At 38.1% G+C, this 26,181-nt stretch overlaps 1 protein-coding gene across 27 annotated transcripts in view; it reads right to left on the bottom strand.

Annotated features, from left to right (window-relative positions):
* ADGRL2 (adhesion G protein-coupled receptor L2) overlaps positions 1-26,181 on the bottom strand; it is a 487,569-nt gene that overhangs the window by 72,280 nt on the left and 389,108 nt on the right. For all 27 annotated transcript variants that reach the window (XM_030572967.1, XM_030572966.1, XM_030572960.1 and 24 more), the window contains one exon: positions 13,316-13,529. In XM_030572967.1, coding sequence (XP_030428827.1) covers positions 13,316-13,529 — 214 coding nt within the window. The remainder of the gene's footprint in view (positions 1-13,315; positions 13,530-26,181) is intronic.

Genomic DNA, 26,181 nt, shown 5'->3' on the forward strand with positions numbered 1-26,181 from the left:
CTTGCAGTTTAGATTAAATTACTTGTTTAAACTGTTTTTTCCTGAATCCTAGTGTGCCCAGTCTTAACCCAATGAAGTAGGGTGGATTTTTGTTTGCTTGCTTTTACATTTGCAGAAATGAGTGTCTTGTGCTTCTTACATACAAAAATCAAGCAGGCTTACCTGCGTAAAAAACGTATGAAAAAATTCTCTAGCTCATCTCTATCAACTTGGAGCTAATCTTTAATTGTGACAGAAATATTTATAATCTAATCCTTTTATCAAACTACCGACCACTGCAGGAGCCTCATGTGCTTGCACAATTAAAACCCCCATGTTAGCTATATATAATACTGCATTACATTTAATGCAAATCCTTTTCTATTGAAATTAGCATTGGGCTGACAGCAGGAAGTGGCTGATAAGAAAGCAACAAGGCATTGCTGATGGCATTCATGATAACTGAACACTAACTCATATGTATTCTGTCTACAGCACATTACCCAAAGTGCGCTTTTTTAAATACAACTCCAGGAGGTGTCCTTTTGCTATACCTGTCACAAAGGCACTGAAATTATCTAAGAAAGCTAAATATACAAAGTAAATGATGGTTTTCATGCCCATCTGTGATGCTGGCACTAGAATAATATACTGAAGGCAATATCTGTGCTGCCACATTCTAGATAAGAAAACACCTACAGCTTTGGAAGCATAATAGTACAGCTGAATTCACTGTGTATAAGAAAAGAAGTTAACACCAGAAAAATGATGGATAGAGAACTGGTTATTGTTACTCTTAAATGAGAAAATAATTGAGTCCAAAATGGCTTGTTGTTAAACAGAAACAAGGTCTCATACAAATTCCGGGTTAGGGAGCGCAGTTTGATTTATGCTGAAACAATAGTTTCACAGTGCTGATAAAATGCTTAGATTAAATATATTTTCAAAATCACTGTCCCTTCAGCTAAAAGGGAGAAAGAGAACGTTATACGGGAAGTAATGAATGGTAAGGTTAAAGGATCTTAATTGCAGACTGCCATTAATAATTTAATATGGAAGCTTTTGCACAAGGAAAAAGTACATATCTTGCCAGAGGAGATATTACATGTTTTTAATAAATATTAAGGTCTTTCACTGCAAGATGTTTAAGCTAAAAAAGTTTGGGCAGGGGCACCAGGTTCTTGTTGCATGTAGCAAAGGTCTGAGATTATAATATCCCCTATATTTGTTCAAATAAATGCTTTTTTTTAATCCCCACTTCATCTTTTAAGGTTTTTAGAGACTATGTATGTATTAAGAAATCAAAATTGTAGGTATAACTGCCATACTTTAGTGACAAACTTGAAAAAATGTATGACTCTAGATAGTAAATTTGAAGTGTAGGATTCTGTACCGTAGTTGTGTTATGAAACAGATTTGACACGGAAAATTTATGAGATAAGAATTCCCCCCCATTGATATTTCCCAAGCAAACTACAAATATTATAGGAGTACTGAGTAAAGTATTCAGTCTATGCTACACTCTAAGACTGCATTAAATTCAGAGCAGTAACTTGTTTTATAGGCTCAGTTCATCGTGACCTATAAAATGTTAGGTTGAAGTGCTTTAAATATCTGCTAACACCATGTGCAAGTCTGGGAGTACAAGGCAGTGTGCTGTGATGCGGTAAAGACAGTAGTCTTCTGAGAAACTAGCACACACTCTTATGTCACTGATCTAAACGGCAAGCATATTAAATAATGTATGACACAGGCAGCAAATCTTTATATGAAACTGAAGTTCTAGTTAGGATTTGTAGTTTTGTTTTAGCATTGAGATATTTTTAACCTTTTTTAAGACTACAAACACCCTACAAAGTTAGATTTTATTGTAAATGTAATATATATTTAAATATACACATTTAGTATATTCAACGTTATTACATTTCATAAAAGAACACTTTGTGGCTCCCCTTTAATTTGTGGGTTCAGATTTTTTGGGGGGTGGGGTGGAGTGGGGGGAGGAAGGCGTATTATTGGTCTCTGCTACATAAAAAAAGGATAAAGACTGGAATTAGTATGTCTTTCAGTAATCATGGTCAATTTATTAAGTAATTAGTTGCAACTTTATTATTTTTTTTTAAAGAAATTCTGTAACATCATACTGTTGCTCATATCTTTGGCCCTTAAACTTTTTCACTTCAGTAACCTTGTTAATGTCAAAATGCCATCGGAATGTCTGCCCAATTTAAGAGTATAGCTTGGGCAAATGCAAGATCTATGGGTTCAATAAAAGATGTTTTCTTATTGCCTTCAACTGAAAAGCTTAATTGAGTTACAAAGATCAGTGCACCCTTTAAATTCTAGAAGAAGTAAAATTCCAGAACGTAAATGTGTACATTTCTACATTACACTGTGGCCACTTCTTAACTTCTAAATCCTTGTTTTTCTTTCTTTTCTTCTTCTCCCTAGCTAAATTCTCTTACTGTAATAATTCTTCTAAATTCTATAGCAATAATTAATTCCATTATTAACACTGACAGCTTTTTAGATGATGTCACTGCCAGCACTAATTTCATAACTCTAAAAAGTTCTCATAATTCTACTTAAACATATTTTTCAATTCACACTAATCTCTGTTAATTTAAGAGCTACACTAGCCCTATCAATACTCATCTTCATGTACTTTTTTTTAAACATGTCAATCCTGTTTACTAAGTGATATTCAACAGATTTCCTATATAGCAATGAATCTTAACAGGCCTCCTAATTGCTTCACATAGGAAACCACATTACTATTAATTCCTCAGCAACAGTATAAAATAAAACTATTGCTTTTCAAGCTCTAGAGCAATTAGACCTCTCGGCTATTTGGCTAACTCTGCTTCTTGATACCCAGTGCAGTTAATTATATTTTTTGATGTTAATAGTCTCTGTCAGTTTCGAGCATAACTCCTCTTTGATGAATATTTAAATTATATTTGAATTAAAAAAACCTTGGTTACATTTCATATTCAGCAGTCATCATAGTTTAATAAAGGTCGCCTCAGCAAATGTTGAGATATATGTCTATATAAACACATGTATAAAAGTCCTAAATCAACTTATCAGATAATTTAGCTGTTTTGACTAGTACTATAGTGAATCTAACCAAACTGTTTATGGAAATATAAAAATAAATGGTCTTATACTCTTATAGTGATATTTTATGATCCTAAAATTGTCTTAGCTATTTATAAACATGTTCTTTTTATATATTAAATATATCAGAATATAAATTATCAGTGAGACTATCTCAGGACCAGAAAGTCACCAAGTGAACAGAAAGTATACAAATTATCTAAAATAATGAACAGAAAGCTAAAAATTCAATGCACTGAGGGTAAAATAAATGTTGTCTTAGCCAAGTTCTCACTGTTATTAATCCACCAAATAAAGTGGCTAAATAACTTAATCATAACAATATGTACAGTAAGTGATACAATCTGCATAAGAGATTTTACATACATTAGTGAACTCACTAAAGGAATGCTGGATGGGGCCCTAAATCTGTAATAAAGTGACAGAATCTGAAACATACTTCTCACATAATGTGTGCATACAATACTGCAAATGAATATACTGCACAGAGTGATCAGAAAATATGCCCCAAAACACATATACACCAATCTATCATATAAAAACATACAGTGATACAAGAAAAGAATGTGATCACAATTTTTGTTAAGTGACAAAGGAAATAAAAATAGCTTAAAGATCCCAAATTACAAAATAAAATACACCTCTACCCCGTTATAAGGCCACGCGATATAACATGAATTCGGATATAATGCGGTAAAGCAGCACTCCGGGTGGGCAGGGCTGAGCACTCCCGTGGATCAAATCAAGTTTGATATAACGTGATTTCGCCTATAATGGGGTAAGATTTTTTGGCTCCCGAGGACAGCGTTATATCAAGGTAGAGGTGTATCTACAAGCAATTTAATAATGTATCCCAATTTAATTTTAAGTCAAATTCATTCTTATTGAAGTATTCCAAATAGATAGCCTATTTTAATAAGTTTAGGAAAAGTTGTTTCTTTTGCAGACTGTCCATTTCTTAAGACAATTACAATGCCAGAGATCAATCTACAAATCATATACTGCAGAAAACAACCACAGAATACATCACAAAAAGTGAATAAACTTACACTGATAGTTGTCTCACTTCATCCCACTGTTTTTCAGACTTAATAAACTGAGGCTTTTTGTATTCAGACTGGTAAAAGACACTGTGAGAGAATGGTCTGAACCATTACATCTATATAAATATTGTTCTTTTTTAAATGAATAAACCAAGCTTACCAATTTTTAATTTAAAATTAATGGTAGCAAAAATGAACACTGTCAAGTATTTTTTCATCCCATGGACATGACTGCTTTTGCCTCTAATAATGCAGCATATGCAGTGGACTAAAGATTTTGGTGTGACTTATAAATATTCAGTGCTATACCACTCTGTGACAGGGTTTCTCAAACAGGGGTCGCCGCTTGCGTAGGGAAAGCCCCTGGTGGACTGGGCCAGTGTGTTTACCTGCCCCGTCCTCAAGTCTGGCCGATCGCAGCTCCCACTGGCCGCGGATCACTGCTCCCACTGGCCGCGGATCCTGCTCCCACTGGCCGCGATCGGGCCAGACCTGTGCAGGGGGCAGGCAAACACACCGGCCCGGCCCGCCAGGGGCTTTCCCTACACAAGCAGTGACCCCCGTTTGAGAAACCCTGCTCTATGATGAACAGCTTCATTCGTAAAAAAGAGATTGTGCACGTGGGTCACCGTATGGTTTCTGTTTTTTCCTTATACTTGAGTCTTAATTCAGTATCAAGCCTCATACACAGAAGAAAAGCAAAATCTACAGAGCCACACAGCATTGGCTTTGGTCAGAAACCCAATTTAAGCATGAGGGGCCCTTTAAGATCCACTTGAATAAATATACTCACGTGGGTGACTGTCTGCAGCATCAGGACTTATGACTGTATGTCCTCTTTTATGTGAGGAGTTTTTTAATAGCAGTCTAAAAGGGATTGGATAGCTTTGATAAACATGTATGGTAAAGAAGAAGTTGTGAAGAACATATCTATTGGTACTGGACATCAATGACATGCCAAAGCAAAATAAGGACCTTATATTTTACATTCGGTCATTTACTATGGCAGCGTTGATGCACGTACATTCAGGGCAGTAGTCATCCAAATTGATATGTGATGTCAGTATTACTACTTTTTGGACATAAAAAGGAGAGCAAATATCCAAACTACCCAGGGAACAGAAACAGAAAAATGCAGGTTACATCATAATATGAGACATGTTTCATTACTGAATATCTTTAACAAAGGCAGCCCTCATCCATAAAGGGAATAGCTACTATATTCATATAAAAGCACAAACAGCAGCAGGAGTCTGATGAGCCCTTGTCTATGCCTGACAGACCCCCAAAAGAGAGGTGCTTCATACTCAACAATACACCTTCTAGAGATGAGGAGTTGACTATGAAGTGTTGCCCATTATAATAGTTTTAAACTACATTAAGGAACATAGTTCTGAAGCCAGGCTACACCGGTCACAGAATCAAGTCTGAGACCTGTCAGAGTGAGTTATGTTGAGATGCTCTAAAATGGTTTGTTCTGGCAGAGCATGCAATATGCCAACCCAGTTCTGAAACCAGTTTTGCATTCCACTGGTGCAGACAGGGCTTAAAAAGTTAAAGTGTTTCATTCTGATGAGATTAATCAGCAGGGATTGGCGATTGACACTCCCTCCATCCAAGACTGGAGTTCAGGGAAAGATTTACTTCATTTTGATTAGAAAGAACCTGGCTTGTTTTCACATGAAAGGAGATAATCTGATATGCCACTGTTTCTTTTCTAGGCCTGATAAGCAAGGGACATATTTGCACTTGCAGGATATGTATTCTGAGTGGAAGGGTATTTAATTTTTCCTTTCAATGATATATCACACACATTGATATGTGGAATGTAAAAAATCATTGCATTGCTAGGAAAAGATTGATTATCTCCTCTCTTTCCCCTGCAAATGACTGTCCATTTTCCATCATATTTGCAGGGCTTAGGGGAAAAAGGAAGAGAGACAACTTTCAAATCAAGGATCTAGGAAGTTTTAGTGACCTTTCTCCTATCCCACAAACAGAAAGGTCAAGGTAACAAATCAAGTAAATGGCTCTTTTGTAGAACTTTGGCTGGAGTGCAGCAGAGTCTTATGGAGGGTGAATGATGGACACAAGAAGTTAGAGTATTACAGCATGGAAGGAATGCAAGGTGCCAGGACTGTGAACGGGAACCTCACTCTGTTGTCATGGTGGACATGGTGATTGAAGCTGTGTGCTATCCTGCAGCGGAAGGATAACATGAATGAAGGAAGAATTGTATTAAATAATTTCTCTCTTTAGTTCAGCTTTTGTGTCCCCTATTCTCATACTTTTCTGTAGTAACATTTTATAAAGAAGGATTTTTGAAGGAGGGGAAGGTCCCTAATTTGACCTGTACTTTACGTGCATCTACTCTTATCTGCCTTCTGGAAAACAAACCCATGGGAATCTTTGTGCATTTTTCTAAAACAAATTTCAGTGCTGTTAAACAAACAAAATACAATCACAGCAATCTAGCACTCTTGAGGAGAAAAATTGTGTAAGGGGCACAAAGCTCAGGAAGTTTCAACTCAAAGTTTCCTAAAATTTGTCCTTATTTAAGGATTTCCCCACAGATATCAGTATATCCCTTGAGGACCAGGGCATCTGCATGGAGGCATAGAATCTGCACTACTCCCTGGCTCCTCAGCATCAGTGGCTTTTCATCTGGCTTTCTCTCACTCCATCCAGACCCTCTTCACCACAACAGTACAGCCACTTACCTGTAGGCAGGACTTCCAAAGGTTGTATGACAGGGAGAGAGATGGCTCTTGGGCTCATTCCCCCTTCCTCTTATAAAAACTACATCTTTTAAGTGATATTTCCACAATTTCCCCACCTTCTGTGGAACCTTTCTGAGGATACAATCAATATTTTAAGAGTAAGGAAACTAGCTCTCTCTTGTGACAATTATTTAGTTAAATGCTAGAATCTACTCTTTTTAAAAGAACACTCTCTGGCTATGTCTACGCAGCCTCTAAGTTCAGACTACTGGGGTGTGAATCACAGCATGCACTAACATGCTGCATAGTAACTCTCCTGTGGGGAAGGGCCGGCGCTTCCATTTAGGCGACGCCAGGATTTGGGAGGGCTTGCCGCCCTCGGCGGCAATTCGGCGGCGGGGGGGTCCTTCCGCGCTCTGGGTTGTCGTCGGCAACTCTGCGGCAGGTCCTTCACTCGCTCCAGGACCCGCCGCCGAAGTGCCCCGAAGACCAGGAGCACGGAAGGACCCCCCCCCCCGCCGCAGAATTGCCGCCAAAACCCTGGCGCCGCTCCTGCTGTGGGGTTGCTACTGGCGTGAACTAAAGGGTACCCAGTTCAAATTAACATAGTCGTCTTCGAAAGATGATTTACATAACATGAACTTTACCAGATACCTTTTAGTTTGCACCAGCAGCATCCACGAGGAATGAGTTACTTTGCAGCATGCCAGTCAGCACTTCAACTCACAGCCTTGCTGTGTGAACTGGGGGGCTGTGTAGGCATGCCCTTAATTAATTTTGTGTTAGTTTCCCAAAACACATTTGCAAGCGAGTCACAAATGTATGCATTTATTAGTAGACTCACTAAAACATTATTTTAAGGAAAATAATTTTACCTGAACTTCTTTCATTTACAAAAGTATTCTAAAATGGGCTAATTCTTCTATACGTGTATGTGTTCGCATGTGCTTTTAAGAGTGAAAAGATCACTTTTAGCTAAGAATGATACCTGCCTTTTTTTTTTTTTTTGGATTATAATGATTCTGAAAATTTTGCAAGGATAAGAATCTGTGCCAATTTGGTTTATTAATGCTAATGTTCATTTACACCACTCTGGCAGTATAAAGGAACCATAGGTGGGTTAAAATGGAATTGACTTTAAGGTCCATTTACATTGCCAGAGTGATATATGGGGGTCTTAGTGTAAATGAGCGTCTGGCCAAGCAAATCCATTATTAACAAAGGAAACAGTCACTTTTTTGTTGCAGTTCAAAAATAATCTGGATATCTTTTCTATAAACACTTTTTTTAAAATGGACAGGCTATTATGACTGTGTGATAAATATCCTTTCATTTGATGCATTCACAAGTTGCAAAGTATGTACAGTTTTCTGATCATTTCTAATTTTTCCTTCTTTCAAAGACCTATTTGAAACTGTTCTTCGTGGCAGGATACAGACCAGATCTCTTCTTCAAAGATCCAGGCAGCTGTTTGTAGAATAAAGATGTTATGGCCTTTATTGTTAAGGACACCGCATTTGATTTAGAAAGCTACTTTTGTTGTCCATTAACCATTTTCAGGCACTCAAATTTTGTTGTTTTTCCTTTCTAAACAAACTATCAGTTCTGTATGATCCAGAGTCATATGACAAATTTTCTTTTAAGCCCACTAGTTTCATTTCATATTAGTTCTACCAGGTCACAAAATGGTTAAATGACTTAGATCAAGTCAGATGTCGAGATGGCCGTGGAACCCAGAGATCCTGACTGGCAGCTTTCTTCTAACTACTCACCAATGCAGAAATTTTACCTCCTTGATGAGCCAAAATTTTAAAGAAAGCCATGTGGTTCTTGGAATACGCATGCCAAAATAAAGTGAACCACTTGTATTATACTGGCACCACACAAATCTCTGTTATTAATATTCATCAGGGTTTTGTTTAGTGCTTGTATGTATCATCTTCTAAGAATTCTGTTTTGAAATATAAGTTGGATAATTCACTTTGACTGTCTAATATCATCCAGAAAGAATTACCAAACATAAAAGGCGTATTTTGTTGTATTCTACCCATACTTGGAAAGAAAGTGCCCCCAGCATCCAGAAAAATGTGGCTCTCTTAACAACCACACACATTTGAATGTTATTTGGCTTATTATAGAATGTCTAATTTTAAAACATTATATATATATATCTATATCCATAGATAGATATAGATATATACACACACAAATATTTTTAAATGTTATTATTTAAATTTATAAAAACTGAAGACAAAGCAAGCAGGAGAAGCCCTAAAATCTTCAGTGCCTGCCTCAACAGAAATTGATAGTGATCATCTGCAGTTTCTCAGTGTCTGTAAAGCGAGGCTTTGAAGTTGACACTGCAGGCAGAAAGTCTTCATATGTGAACAGGCAGTTTGAAAATAACTCAGGCAAACCTTCTTAATTCTTCTAAAACTGGCTTCTAAGTGGAATTTTTTTAAAAAGTTAATTTTCAAGCCACCAATTTGTCTACAAAGAACAATATTAGCTTGTCATGTTAACTTCAAAGTCTCACAAGAGTTACTGGCTACAGCTGCACACAGGACACTCTACAAGCGAGGAAGTTCTTCTCCTCAGGCTCCTTATGTGTCTAACCTTTTTATTTCATTTTTTTTTTAAAGTAAAGAAAAAAGTATGGGAAAAATAGTAACTTTATCCCTAGGGGAGGCTAGTGTAGTTAATAAGTATCAACTCATCCAGATTGTTTTTATACATAAAAATCCCACATGGCTTGGAACTACAGCTAGGAAATTATAGTGCTCATTCACTAACACATATTTTAGAAATAATGTTACATTACTACTACTACTACTACTACTAAAAGGAATAACGAACATAAAAGGAACAGCTAAAACATAACTATATGAAATTGACCAAATCTAGAGTTATGGGAAATACAGTTCCTACCACACCTCCACACCCCACCCCACAACCCCATAAGGTTTTGTGGGTATAGGGCTGAGAGCATGGGCGGGGGGATGCTAAGTGCTGCCAGGTTTTCCCTCCCTTTTTCAAGCTAATATTTTGAACTTCTGTTTACATGAACATACTGGACTGACTGGTCAACCACAAACCACATTTGGAACTGTAAGTACGCACTTAGGCAGCAGAGACAACCACCCCCCACCCCCAAAAGGAAAATATTGCGTTAAGCATAAACTATTTAAAAAAAGAGGGTTTTTTTAAAAAATGACAAGTAAGGAGACTGTTTCTGTGCTTGTTTCATCTAAATTAAGATGGCTAAAAGCAGCATTCTTCTTTTGTGAAATAAAGTTTCAAAGCTTTATGAAATCAATGTTCAGTTGTAAACTTTTGAATGAATAAGCATAACATTTTGTTCAGGGTTATGAACATTTCAGAATCATGAACAACCTCCGTTCCCAAGGTTTTTGTAACTCTGATGTTCTACCACAACATATAGGTGAAAGATTTTATACTAGAGTCACTAGGATCTAATTTCAATCAGTGAATAAAAAACACTTGAAGTTAAAAACAAAGTGTTGAAGAACATCAATGTTCTAAGATAGGCCTATTAGGAAAAAAAAAAAGAAAATTAAGAACTATCAAAAAATACAGAGAAGAAAAGAAACAAGTAAGTGGAAAGAGATGACCATGTCCAGGGGGTAGTATCAACTAACAGTGGATGCTGAAGGAGATGGTAGATCTGTCAATGTTAAGAGAGATTTGGTTTGCCAGAATCTACAAGCTTCTAGAAAGTGGGCATGGCTTCTGATATCACAATTCCATACTAAATTGGTTAGCTCATCTTATTTTTCAATCTTAAATTTTCACCAGGTTGTTTCTTAGATTTGTAGTAAATGCTAAAGCTGCTGAGTAATACTGCAAACACATGGCTGGCATTTAGTAATTACCAAACATCATGCTATGAATTTATATGACTTAGCTTGCCAAAAAATTGAAGGCAGCAGTAAGTAACTGAATGGACTGAAGTAATAATGGAAACAGATCATTCTTCTGAAGTAAAAAGAAAACATTGTCAGGAGCTGTTAAGTAGTGAGATGGAAAGGTTTCTTCACGAGCAAATGTACAAATGAATTAAGCTTTTTTCTACCGAGGTAAGACATTACACTGGAGAGTTTGATGATCCTCTATACCATTGTTGTCATTAAAATACAGCTGCGATACAAACAAGTGCCTGTTTCAAGACATACAACACCTCTTCAAAATACATTTTATTCAGGGCCAGCATCAATTCACCCCCCAAAATAAGTAAGATCAATCACTGGATATGCTATTATAAACAAATTAAAGATAAAGATCTGAAATACTTGATAAGAAAGTTGCTCAATTTGTGCTATATAAAAAGAAGGTTGCAATGTTAAGAAAATCTTGGAAGATGGAGGGAAAGTGCATTACTACTAAATGTCACTGATTCTGTGTCTGTAAAAGAAAACCAAAAAACATTAAAGTCAAAAGTTCTAGAAATTTCAGCCAAGAAAGTAAAAAAAAAGTGTGATACGTGATCTTGGCCATTTACTTAGATAACAAAGAGAATTTTTAAAAATTGAAAAAGATTAAAACTTCTCAGATGCAAACAACCTAAACATCTGAGATATACAGCACACAACTGAGATATAAAGTAACACGTAGTTTTGCAGATCATGAAAATTCAAAAATACTTCTGCAACCACCATAAGCTTCATGCGCACTGACGGAAAAACTGATGTCCTAGCTTCCCAATGACACTCTGGTGGAACTCTCAGGAAGACTGCGTGTTTATATTTGCATCCAACTGCCACAATCTTGAAACACGTGATGAGCATAAAGAAGACTTTGATCAAAACACACATGTATTTTACACAACAAGGAATTCTACAGAGAAGCACTACACTTACAAAGCAACTGAAAGTGGTTTCGAAGGGACTTGACAGATGACGCTCAGGCTGATGACACTGCTGCTGCAGTCTCAGTGGAAATCTGTCTTGATCTATTGAACAACAACGAACTAGAACCACAAAAAGACAATTCAAACTGATTCAGAGAAGTTCTGGAACCTTTCCATTAATTTGGCCTGGATTAGCTTCCACTACTGACTACAGATACAAAAGCCATCAATTGAAACATAATCTCAAATTCCGTAATACCTTTCTAGCATTTAAAATCGAAGATCCAGATTTCTACCCTAATTTTATGTCTATGAAGGCTGTTGTTACAGTTAGTAACATCAAAATGGTTGAAAAGCATGGAAATAAAACTGTGGAAAAACTTCCTAATAGGCTAGGTACTGAAATACAAAATAAATTGGTGAATGTGTACTGGTACAGAAGGGAAGATAAAGAGTAATAAGACAAACAGTAGACTGGAGACGATTATTGTTTTTAGGCTTTACTTACAGAAAACATGGCTTTTTATAGTATAAGAAAATATAATTAAAGAAATAAAGCATAAAAGAAATACTATGCACTTGACTTCATAAATCTTTATGGTTCTCTCCACCTTTTTCTAGCTTCCCCCCTCTCACCTCTCGAGAATAATGAGGGGTGGGTTTTTTTGAAGAGGGGAAAATCATATCAGTCTTGACCAATTCCCACTCATTTGTCTGTTAAGATGAGACTATTTGAAGAGACATGATTTTTGGCATTTTATAACAAAAACGGACAAAGCTAATCATATGTCAATATCATCTGAGCACTTACAAAGGAGTTTCTTCAGATGGTCTCTATCCAACCTCTGATGATAGGATGGTAAAAATGCCCATGACCAATCTACATTAGAGCTTCCACAACTGTTAGCACTGGCTGATCTACACAAGTATTAGGCGATGGCAGGAGAATTTCTGTAAATCTTCAGTGCAGACGTAGTCTCTGTGATGCTTTTGTACAGTAAGTCCCTTTTATTGGTGCTACGTCTCATACCCTGAAACTAAAAGGGTGACTTGCTGAATGCTGGAGTGATAATAATAACTGCTGAGCAAGACAGTCAGAAAGCAGTTTTGTCCTCTAAGAGGACAATATCTACCGCCTTTCCAAAGAACTGACCTCACTGTACAGTTTTTTTAGTTTGATATGTTTTGTAGGTGAGCAGAGGTTCAGTTATTGATCATATTGATAGCAATCATTTAACTTAGCATGGGCATTTAGAAACTGCTTAAATGTGCAGAAGCCATTTGAATACTTTTTGAGTGCAGTTTGACCTCCTGAAAGATGAGGATACAATGACACTTCAAAGAAGTGAAATGTATCATTCTCCTTTCAATCACCTGCCTGCTTTCTCACTTTTGTCAAAGAGACTATAAAAGGAACTCAGAAAGATTTGCTGATAGCTAGGTTCAATTTCTTTGTAATATTACTAGATAAAAATGATAAGGATATTTTAATAATTTTTCCCTGAGACAAAATGCAAATCAGTACATATATAATGCATAAATTAATTGTGTGGTACACTTTTGAAAAATAGTAAATGTATTTTTACCTTTGTGTCATAATTTTGTAGGCATCTGGGAGGAAGCATTCTGTGTTTTCCATTTGGAAAGGGTCGGCATCACAAATCTTGTCATCTGTCCGTCCATAATTAGCACTCTCTATCATAATGACATCACTTCCTGGACACCGAAGGTCAATGGAGTAGCCCTCGCAAGACAGTTCCCTCCTAACTAAACCAAATGGTAGTGCTGCTCGGCTGAAACCTTTAAAAAAAAAATTAGGAATCAAATTAAAACAATGAGAAAAAAATGACAAAAGGAAAACATTGTCTGGCATATGCATGGATGTTACATTTTCTATCCCATGCTCAAGGAGAAAAAAGTAACAAGCCTTTACAGATGTTTTTTATCACGTTCACAGAACATAGCTTTTGGAATTGTAATCATATTAGCCTAATTGCAAATTATCTTTAAAAATACCTGAATGTCTTCCAAAGATCTAAATTCACAATGAATTGGACCATGGTCTGCCTTTTACAAGCAGCAACAAATACAGTAATGAGGTATGCCAGACATAAGAGAAAATCACAGAGTGAAGAAACATTTTCAGAACTTCAGAATCACCTGGTGGTTTCTTCTGGATTCTATATATTCTGAGCTTTAATTTAAAAAAATGTTACAACATTAAGTTTTCAGCCCTTTGCACTGAAAAGCTACTGTTTTTTACAGTGTAAATCAATGTGCTGCTGCGTTTTTTATTGCATATTTGCAGAAAACTCAGCTAAACACAGGAGAGAATTCTTCTCACAACTAATTCACATAGCTGCCGAGTTTTCAGAGGCAGGACTTTAACCTCTCCTTTCTCCACCCCAGGAGAACCTCTGTCTTTAAGGATAAGGAGGGGCAGTTGGAGGAGTCAGCTGGAGCACTTGGATAGATGAAGAAGTTGATTCGGTGGGAGTTCTAGTAGCGGGAAGTGCTTGGTGCAGCTGAGTGTGGAGTGGGCAGTGGCGAAGGAAGCTGGTTGGGTGGAAGTGCCAGTGTCAGGGGGTCAACTGCAGCAAGGTCAGTCTCCTACCAATGCACTGGGGCATAGCTGAGGCTAGCAGGGGGGTTGCCTGATTGACTGCACATCCTGATTGGTGAACGGACGGAGCTAAACTACTACTTGACCCAGCAGCAGCCAGCACAATACATCCCACACTGCAACTGTGCTTGATCCTGCTTTCTGCTCCCATGCCTACTCCTGCCCAGCCTGCTCCTGCTTGCTTCCAGCCCATGCCTGCTCCTGCCCTTATCCATCCTGGACACCCTTAGCTCTGACCCCTGGCTCTGGGATTCCCGACCATGCCTCTGGCTCACCCTGGGTTCCAGCATTCGGTTTCTGAGCTCTGACCCAAGATGTGTGTGTGGGGGGGAAGGGGTGCACATGGGGCAGCTGGCTGAGTGGTGGCGGTGGGGGTGCCTCACTGGGGCGGTGGGTGTCCACCTGGTGGTAGGAGGGAGGTGTGGTCTTAGGTGCAGGTTCCCTGGTGATAACAGTGTTTGGGATGGCAAGAGGGCCTTATGATGAGCAACTTGCCAAGCAGCTACTTTGCCCTCTATCTAACTACTCAGATCCCAGCCTGAGAAGCAGTCTGCAAGAGTGGGGAGCAGGCAGAGATGATAAGAGTCACAGCTAAACAATGTGAGGAAAAAGCATTGCCTGTCTCGGTTCTCTCGTCTTTGTGCCTCTCCTTGCTCTTTGAAATGCAGCTTTTCCTTTCCTGGATGTTCTGTGTCCCAAAGGTGGCCTCCATGACAGTTTGCTGCCTGACACAGACACCGTACATAACAGCCTGTAAGAGCTGCTCAGCAGACCTACGTTTTAGCATTCATACCTGTGCCATTCTGCATAAACTAATAGCACATTACTTGAGTAAGGGAACTATGAGTGAATAATTTCTGCAATGGACGGCAGAAGTGTGCTGAAAAGTTCCTACGTCCAATCAGGAAAATTCATTCCCTTTACAATTTTTTTTTTGCCCTGAAATCTTCTTCTGTCTGAGAGAATTCCTTAAAGCAAACCATTCCATTGAGAGTTTTGAAGTAACATGCAATTATCTGGGCACCCAAACCTAGGACTAACTAATTCAAAAGGAAACCTTTTGTCCTTTATCATCAGTTCTTTATGCAGTCAGTGTAGAGTGCTAGCATAAAGTAGCTATATGCTATATTCTGCTATACCAGGGGTTCTCAAACTGGGGGTAAGGACATCTCAACTTATTACATGGGAGCTGCAAGCTGTCAGCCTCCACCCCAAACCCAGTTTTGCCTCCAGCATTTATAATGGTGTTAAATATATTTAAAAGAGTTTTTAATTTATAAGGGAGGGGGGTCGCACTCAGAGTCATGCTATGTAAAAGGGGTCACCAGCATAAAAATTTGAGAACCACTGGGCTATACATACAAGATTTAACATCGATCAGATTGCTCTGTCTCCCTGACCCAAAATTTGAACCCATCATGACATTAAATTGTGGGATAAGTTAGATGATTTGATAGTACTAAATAACTTCTTTAAAAACAGTAGATACTTTTCAACAGCACCATAGGTTGTTTTTTTAAAGCATTCTAGTAAAACTAGTAACACACTCTAGCACTGTTATAGTTAAGATTCCATAAAGGTTTCTGGTTAAGTATTTCAAGAATTACCTATCTTTGGTACTCTATACGTTTAAAAACAAACATTTATCTCCCTCCCATAAGCAAAACATTTGGAATAATATACAACTATTACACGCATACAGTCATTATGTGATCAGAAAGATTTTTGGTTCAGACATTTATTACACACATGCAACACAGAATGTGAATCATTTGATATAGTCTGTTTTAAATATGGTGTATTGCAGGGGTGGCCAAACTTACTGACCCTCCGAGCCACATATGATAATCTTCAGAAGTTCGAGAGCCAGGTGTGCTTGCCAGGACTTCGGGCTTCAGTCTCGTGGCGGGGTGGTGGCTCAGGTCTTCTGCTCTATAGAGAGGGGGTTCTGGGGGCTTCAACCCCACAGGAGGCACCTGCTGAAGCCCCCAGCCCCAGCAGGAGTGCCCCGTGGGGATGAAGCCCTGAGCCTTAACAGGCGCCCCCACAGGGCTGAAGCTGCTAGACTCCCCTCCCCCCTGGGCAAAAGTCCCTTGGCCCTCCACTAGGCAGAAGCCCTCAGCTCCCCCCGCCCCCAAGTCTGGTAGCTGGGAGAATGGGGGGGACAGGTGTAAGAGGCTCTCAGAGCTGCACTTCAACTGTAAAAGAGCAGCAGTTTGGACACCACAGGTATATTGTATTAATACAATTGGCATAATTATTATTTATTTACAGTAGCTCTCACGCTGTACTATGTGTTTTCCAACCAAACACAAAGAATGCCTAGTTTCTGCAGCAAAGTGTTTCTAATAATAAATGCATTGTAATAATAATACATCTCTAAAATTCAAACAAAGACAGATAGACAAAGAGCAGGTGCTGTAGCATGTGCCATTTTGGGGCATTTTGATGGGGGTATGAAAGAGAATATTCTCAAGTCACATACACACTGGTTTCTTATAGTCATGGTATCAGAAGTATGTCTTAAGAAGGAATCAGAAGCGGAGGAGATAGCGGCTTTGTGGATCAGCACTGGAAGAGTGTTCTGCGCAAAATGGAAGAAAGCACAGAAATAACTAGGGGAGAATTTGAGGATAGTGGAGTAACTGGAGAAGCAGAAGAGACAAAAGGTGACAAAAAGGACAAGGCCAAATAAGTACAGAAGGGCAGAATTACATACAGCTTTGAAGAAAAGAACAATAATCTTGAATTTGATGAGGTGGAGAAGGAGAAGCCAGTGGAAAGATTTAAAGAAAGAAATGATATGGTCAAAACGACGGGCGAGAAAGTGATCTTGGCAGTAGTATTTTATATGGACTAGAGAGGCACTCTTCCTATTGTGTTAGTAATCTGTGGATTAAAACTCCCATTGGATTGAGATGATGAGTTGTAAGATCTCCAAAAGACTTGTTTCTTTTAATCATGTCAATCTGTAAGTGAAATCAGTTTACACTCACACATTTTAATATTTATTACAAACAGACGAAAGAACGGTACACTTTAAAACAAAGAAATTTCAGATTAAACTTTCACATCATCCAAAACTCATACCCCTAGGTTTGACAGAACATATGATGCATGGCATCAAATACTAATATTAGATCAGGGTTCGGCAACCTTTCAGAAGTGGTGTGCTGAGTCTTCATTTATTCACTCTAATTTAAGGTTTCGCGTGCCAGTAATACATTTTAACCTTTTTAGAAGGTCTCTTTCTATAGATCTATAGTATATAAATTATTGTTGTATGTAAAGTAAATAAGGTTTTTAAAATGTTTAAGAAGCTTTATTTAAAATTAAATTAAAATGCAGAGCCCCTTGGACCGGTGGCCAGGACCCGGGCAGTGTGAGTGCCACTGAAAATCAGCTCGTGTGCCACCTTTGGCACACGTGCCATAGGTTGCCTACCCCGTATTAGATCTTTGCTAAATCTAGTCACAGTGGGCCAAGACAAAGTCAGAAGGTCATGCTCTCATCTCTGATACATGAGTGTGATTCAATTACAATCAACATATTTTTGATCCAAAGTATATACACTTTAGCTTGTGACTATGGCCTGTATATATTCTTCCTTTGCAACAAATTACTGCAGAGAAGCTACAGAATCTGACCATTACCCCATTCTGTGTTCCACAAGGGTGCAAAATGGGCAGAGGAATGAGATCCTCACAGATGCATATAGCAGCTCCTCCAAACTAAGCACCACGGCCCCAGCCATGCCAGGACTAAAAATAATGCTGCCGATGGTTGCCATTCCTGCATTCTGTGATTCTGAAGAATGAAGTCATCCAGCACAAAGTAGGGAATTAGTTAATTCTGCCTATGCTGCCGAATTTTTCCTGTGGCTTCCTGGCAGTTTGTAGAGGAACGTTAGATGGGTGCAGAGCATCTTGCTTCTAAGGGAGGTTAAAGTAGCTGACACAGTGGGGCTGACTCAGCACAGTAAGTCACTCCGTGTTTGCAGAATCTAGTCAGACACTTCTATCGTTACAGGGATGGTACTGAAAACCATGCTACATTATCTATGATGAATACAAATTGTTACCCTCATTTATATTTGCAACAGGAAATACACTGAATCCTAAGAATACTGCACTGGTGTTAGCTAACTGCAAATCTTATACCTAAGGGAAGTGGAAACTGATTTAAGTATCACCAATTGTACATTGACCTAGATTTCCCCTCCCCCTTCCCTACATGCATTGCTATATATTTGGGCTGACATTTCAAAATATTAGACAAGCTAACGTCAGGTCACTCATTGGGTAACAGAAGACACTCAAATTATATTGTAGGATGCTACTTTGGAGAGAGAAAATGTAATAAAGCAGAGCGTTAGAGAGAAGGCAATAAAGAAGAGTCCTCTATGCAATTTTTACAACACAATTGCCATGAAGAAAGCAGTAAGCAAAAAAAATTAAAAGTCCTGTAACAAAGCTGATGTGATCTTTATTCTAAGCTTCATTTATAATTTTTCTATCAACAAAGAAAAAAATAAGCATTTCAACAAGCAAAGTGTAATTCAATCCATCTTACAATCCTGACAATCGAAGAATGAACTAGTGGGAGGCCTTGTGAGTGAAAAATCAATATTGCAGCTTTGTGCCGTGCAAATGTGAACACTGCCAAATAGCAGTGCTTAGGGTAAAATGAACTGTTTTGCTCCATTTTCTTCTCTCTGAACAAATGATTTTGAAAAGACAGCATTTTTTCCAGTGCTATAAAATGTCAAGCAATAACGCTCTTTGCTTTTGGTGAATGATTGGAATAAATACCTCTTGGCAACAGGTGCAGTGACTTAGGACTGAAATACATTCACATTCAGGAGATAACTCCTGATAAACTGCTACAGGATGGAAATTTGAAAGACCAGGGTTTTGTATCATTTCAAAGCTTTTCACATGTAAGTATGCTACTCTGTCAGTAATTACTATTGTCACTAGCAGCTTTATATCTCAGGTGCACTTCCAGCCATTAATGTTTTGAACATTCTGCTTTACTAATGAATCTCCATTCAGTCTGCTGCCTGGATAAAAAAGCTTTACAGTGTCACGCACAAACTATTTTGTTAGACTGCAAATCAAACCAAAACAAAAATCAACTTTCCTTGTTGTTTTTGCTAATTGCTTCAAGGCTAACCATGTCCTGGATGACACTGCTCATGCTGTCTAAGGTCTAAGTAAGCACAGTGCTAGCTGATTGTCAAGGACCTTTACAGTACTGGGGCTGTGAATGGAAGCACAAGCTAAACAGGTTTCAGAGTAGCAGCCGTGTTAGTCTGTATCCGCAAAAAGAACAAGACTACTTGTGACACCTTAGAGACTAACAAATTTATTTCAGCATGAGCTTTCGTGAACTACAGCTCACTTCTTCGTGAGCTGTAGCTCACGAAAGCTCACGCTGAAATAAATCTGTTAGTCTCTAAGGTGCCACAAGTACTCCTGTTCTTTTTACAAGCGGAACATTAATTCAAATAACGGCCTATTGCCAACTGAAGCATATGCTACCTCAGATTCATTTGCGCTTATATATGTTAATCAGATTTCTTTCCTAAAATGGAAAGGAGAAAAATATTTAATGAGAAAAAGAACAAGGTTGCTGTCATGCTGAACACTCAACTTATAAACAATTTTCACGGCAAACGTATGCCTGTGCACATTTTACTTGCTCAAAGTTCAGTTAAGTGTATTGATTATATCTGAAATAATAAAATTAATCTGCTCTTCTAAGATCATGTTTCAGTTTCAGTTTCAAGTAAATTAATGGGGATTTTTATTGGTAGCATGTGTTTCTTTGCGCCATATCTCAATGTTTATTGAGTCCAAAGAATAAAGTTTGTAAAGAAACTTTCCCCGCTACTTATTCCTATTTAATTGCAAACTGAAGTACATATTGCAGAAAACTAATCTGCATGCTCTGCTTTACTAAGTAGACATAGCGCAATCCACACTATGCTAAAAACTACTTTACAGAAGTTTGCAAAATGTCATGTTCGGCCGCATTTACCATCCTGTTGTCAAGCTACTTAATCCAATTAAGTAAGTATTTTGTCTTTAACAAATTATCTAAATTAATAAGAGCACAAAGAGAAGTTAATAATACAGTTTTGTGCCCACTAGCATACAATCCTTTTGAGTTGCCAATATTAACAGAATGCAACAAGCTTAACATACAATGATTAAAAAAAAGTTTCCTTGGAATTTTTCCCCATGTAAAGAAAAAACAAAAAGAGTAGTATTACTGGCTACTATGAGTACTACTTGCTGTTAGAACCTTGGTTAAACTTAAACCACCCATAAATCATCCTGGAAACACAAAATTATTCCAGTCGAAAGAATGCAGTCGTTGAAGGTACTATAAACATGAAACAAAATTAACCAGGGATATATATATGTCAACAATGAAATGTCAGTTTTTGTGTAATTTGTCTCTTACAGAAAAGTCTTTCCGAAAGAGAACATCTTTTCTAGAAGAATGTTTACAGTTGTCTCTCTCACAATCTTTTATTTTATCAAATCATGAAATACAATTCAAGTTCCAAACAGTGATTGTTGAGCAGAATTTCATGTTGAGCAGAATTTCAATAATAATTGTTAAACAAATGCAGAGTTTGATGAAAAAGGTTCTTTTATTATCCAATCAGAACAGGATAGACTGGATGAGAATATTTTGTAATTCTGCATTCTATAAAAAAGATGATATGTATGAACAACTGTGCATTTAGAATGCTTCTCCCTACTTCTGAGAGAATGCATTATGTGTGTAGGTATGAGAGAGAGAGAGACAGAGAGAGAAGAGGGACAGAGGGGCAGTTTACAAAAATTATGGGAATTCATAGCATTTGCTCAACAAAGCATCTGTAAAGTCACGCATAAAACTCTCAGAATCCAGAAATTCCTTACAGGAGCAATCTAACACCACCACGAAGGGCAGTCTCTCTGTCCCCCTCGCACATACCTTTTTCTGAGGGGAGGGCACACATGGCACTATATATTTTATACAAACAAGCATGTTATTTTGTTAAACAGGTCCTAATTATCCAATACTGGTCAACAGATCATGCTTTGCAGCAGTGAATACCACAAAGATATAGGCAATTAAATGACAAGTGTGCTATCTAATTCTAGCTTCAAAGGAAAAAATCGTTCTGGCAAGCATGTCTATTAAAAGATTACATAGGCACAATAAGAGCTTCTGATACTACTCAGAGGTCTGGAGTTCACAGTACTCAGCTCTCATTTCAGCGAAATCCACTAGATAAAATGTAAACAGTATGAATCAACGCCACAGTAGACAACAGCCAGCTGTTCCAACCAGGATAAAAAAATATGCAGAAAATGACACCTTTTTAAAATTGGTTGCCCTGCCATCATCTTCATACAGAGAGTAACGTTTTCACATCAGCGATGGAACAAAAGAATGTATCTAAAAGAGCATCTAGAGAGAATGGATATTCACCAATGAAAATCCATTTTTAATAGTCCAACTAAATGTAAAACATCCTATTTCAATCTTTAATCTTTTTTATTGATTGTTAAAAATGATCTACTGTGTAATTTTGAGGAAATTACATGACAGCAAAGGCATATTTATTATTTGAACTTTAACGTAAAGGTTAAAAATCCCAATACGCCACCTGATCCTTCAAACCCATACTCATATGAGTTGTCTTTACTCTGTCATTCAAGCAATAGTTCTACTTCAATGAATTACTTTAATAAGTAAGGGATACTGGCATGAGTACAAGAGTGCTGCATCGGACAATTAGTAATGACTGAACAAGTCATCTGACCCCTTATTTTATTTTACAATCCCACTATACCAAATCTGGAAGTCTTGCCCTTTGAAAATACTAATGTGCACTTACTAGCAATTTTTGTATTCAAAGCACTTTACAAACATTAAGTAATTAATGACAGCTTTTTTCAACAAACTCAGATTAAAAATGGAATTATTTTAATATGAAGTCTAAAAGTCATTTAAAATTTGGAAAATATTTGTCAAATTTCAGCATATTTCAAGGTTTGCTGTAAGCAACATAATTACAACAATTGGCAATTTTGCATAATCATATAGCTATTTTGTATATATATAAACATATAGCACGGAAGCCTCTTTGAGGCACAGCCTCCAAGAGAATACTGAATTCTGGCTTCCACTTCACTGAAGTATATTAGAATCTTCCTTTTATAATCTCTTTTCGCCTCTCGTTCTCAAAAACAATCCTATGAAGCTCTACTACACAAACTATGATTTTATAGGACTACCTGATTTCTGCACCAGGAACTGGTTGGGCAGTGGAACCCATTTCTTCACTGTAACTGTGTCAGTTCCTTCTGCATATGGTTAATTAGGGTGGATACCTTATTTAAATTCTCCTAGGCAGCTCTCTCCTTATTTAAGAGGGCCAAAAAGCTGACTTTCCATTGCAGCAGACTTAAATTTTTCATTCTTTAAAACAGCAAGAGAAGAGTGCCAGATTGACAGCTCCACAAACTGAAGTCCTCTAATCATCCAGAACAGTGGTCCCCAAATTTGTTCTGCCACTTGTGCAGGGAAAGCCCCTGGCGGTCCGGGCCAGTTTGTGTACCTGCCACATCCACAGGTTTGGCCAATCACGGCTCCCACTGGCCGCAGTTCGCTGCTCCAGGCCAATGGGAGCTGTTGGAAGTGGCGCGGGCCGAGGAACATACTGGCCGCCGCTTCCAGCAGCTCCCATTGGCCTGGAGCAGCGAACTGTGGCCAGTGGGAGTCGTGATCAGCCGAACCTATGGACACAGCAAGTAAACAAACTGGCCCGGACCACCAGGGGCTTTCCCTGAACAAGCGGCGGAACAAGTTTGGGAACCACTGATCCAGAACAAGTACAGCACAGACAGTGGCAGTGCAAGCTTTCCTACCCTACTCCGGCACGCCTCAACCTTATTCTGAAGGGAATCACTACTATGGGTAAACAGACAGACTGGTCTTTATGCCCATTTAATCCTTCACCTGCCTGCTGCAATTGCCACAAGGGTGCTAATTAACACCATACTGTGGTGGTGTTTTTTGCACTTGAATGCCACTACACTGGAATTTGAATGAAACCACCAATTAATTAAATAAAAGCCACCAAACTAGGCACTTGACACTGGCAATTTCTGATCACTGCCAACTTGTGGTATATAGGAATCATGGGACCTAAAGGTGAAACACTCAGAATCACACCGTAAATAGGCATATGAGGTATTCAGTCCTCACACAGGGCCAAATTTTATGCTCAGATGCATGCACATCCCCCATTTATTTCAATGGGACTTTCAAGCATCTGACAGCAGAACTTTGTCCTCCAGGTTTAGAATTATCCCAGCCTGAAGCTATTCATCTATCCATGACACTCCCTTCCTTTTTCCAGTTTGGTGCCTGTTCCCAAGTGACAAGTGTCTCCTTTCTTTTTCTGTATGTTGTTGGCACTCAATCTTTTGCCTGCTGAAGAGGGCACCCTACTTTTCTACTTTAGCACTTAAACACATAGTATCTTTAAAGCTTCTCAAAGCAAATCAGCCAGAGGGTGTCTGTCAATTAGTCTCTCAGACCTTATCCCCCACGGTTAGCCAACAGTACACTTTACTGAACATGCTACCTGTCAGGAAGGATAAGCTTCTGAATTTGGAACAACCTCAGTGAGGGCTGACACAGAGAGGCAAGACACACAAATGGTTTCTGTGTCATAAATTCTGTGCCAACAGGATTTCCTGCTGAATTGCTTCCTCCCCACAGGATGTTGGTAGCAAAACTCAAATACATTGTAATTTTTGTATTTGCTTTAAAATATCATTTCTTGGTAAACATTTATATTTCAAATTCTCTTACCCAGTCCTACTTGCCTGGGAATTTCTGCTGTCCATATGGTTGGTAAAGAGAAAAAACAAAACATGTCCATAAGCATTGTTCAAAAGCCTCTGCTGAGTTGACAGTTGGACAAAGGCAAAATACTTTTGTTCCCAAGCTTAAAAATACCCCAAACCTTGAATAAATAAGTTACACACAGTGATGCATGAATGTGCAATCACATTCAAAAAAGGGTAAAGATTCCTTATGAATATGCACATAAGTGAACGTCAAACCACCCTACAGAAGATCAAAATATTGCTCAGGATGAAGTTGCCAGTAATGACTCGTTGCCTTTTGTGTGCATTGGCTTGTGAAAGGGTTATACCCTGCCTTGCTCAGCTTAGCAAAGCCTCTACCTTCAGTAACATTTAAGGAACACATTCTGATGCTCCACAGTTATCCCATTAACTCAGTACTACTGAGTACAGGTGACAAAATATCTGTACTTGGTAAATACTGTACTTTTTCATCATGTTCAGTTCTCATTCAGGAATTATATTATAATTAATAGAATGACAAGTATTTTCTGTATTGACTTTTACGAACAAGGAAATGTGCCCCTTAGGCTATATTTTCAAAATGCAGCATGCTACATCCATGTGTGAAAATTGAACTGAAAATACAAGTCCATGCACAGGATACAATATTTGAGTTTACCTCTATAATTTACTATAATATTCACCAAAAATATTGTAATATCAGCACTGTAAACAGTACCATCTTTGTACAATGGTTATTGTATAATAAGAGATTTTGTACAAGAGATTATTGTACAAGGGTGGGTTTTGTCTTGTTTCTTTTAGAAGTGTAGACTTGTGAAACATTTTTAAACTGGCTTAAGTAACAATGGATGTGTGTACATGTCCTCTGTTTTTTTGGTGTGTTCTTCTAAATGTATAGAGACAGTGTGGAGACTACTACCACGTGTAATTTACAATGAAAAATGTGTTTGGCTTCTATGAAAGCACATCACTTCAGACAAAGTTAGAGTGTGTACACATTTATTATTAGCATAGCAATACCTCTGTCCATTCACTCTACCCTCCAAAATATTTCTAGTGGACTAGAGTAGGAGGAGAAGGAAGAATCCTTGAAAATATCAAGAAGCAAGATCCTACTGACCAAATATAACAGATATACATTTTTAGAACAAGCAGAAGAACAATTTGAAAAATGTACTTTATGGCAAATGCAGTCACTTCAGATATTATCAAAAACAGAATGAGTAGTGAGTAATCTTGAAAAATGCCTAGTGTCAGACTGAAAGACCAAGTAATCTTTTCTGACCATCCTTTGTATGAAACAATTACTCTGTATCTCTGAGAAAATACTGGAGTAAGGGGAAATCAGACACCTACAATGTTGCATTAACCAACTATAGGGGAATTGTAGGCATGTGTCCATAGCCTTCCTCACAGATAGTGAACAAGGTTCCTGGGAGAATTTAAGTCATACAGGTGGAATTTAATTTAAGTCATACAGGTGGAAACTGAACCTAAAACCTCAGAATTCAAGTTCTGTGTCTTAGCCACAAAATTACCCTTCTTCTGGGTACTCAAATGCTATGGTAATAAGTGCACTAGAAAGTACAGGAACTGCTCTCAGCTCTTAGCCAGACAGTGTTGGCACAGAGAACGTACATGTGCTCAAGTGAGAGAGGACGGAAATGGAGAGGGCCCAGAAATATCCACTGCAAGACACAATCAAAAATCATTTTTCTTATGAATGCATGGGACAGACGTTCCATAGCTAATATTATTTACATTAGAGAGTAACAACAAGCACACACTTCAAGGGACTAGAGACAGAAAATGTTTACATATGCTAATATGGGCCTTTTAAGAAACATGCATCTAATAGCTGATAAATTGCACTTCCAAAACAGTGCATCTATTTATGAAAGACACTGGAAAGCTGTAT

The sequence above is a fragment of the Gopherus evgoodei genome, chromosome 8 (assembly GCF_007399415.2).
Source record: "Gopherus evgoodei ecotype Sinaloan lineage chromosome 8, rGopEvg1_v1.p, whole genome shotgun sequence".
NCBI lineage: Eukaryota > Metazoa > Chordata > Testudines > Testudinidae > Gopherus > Gopherus evgoodei.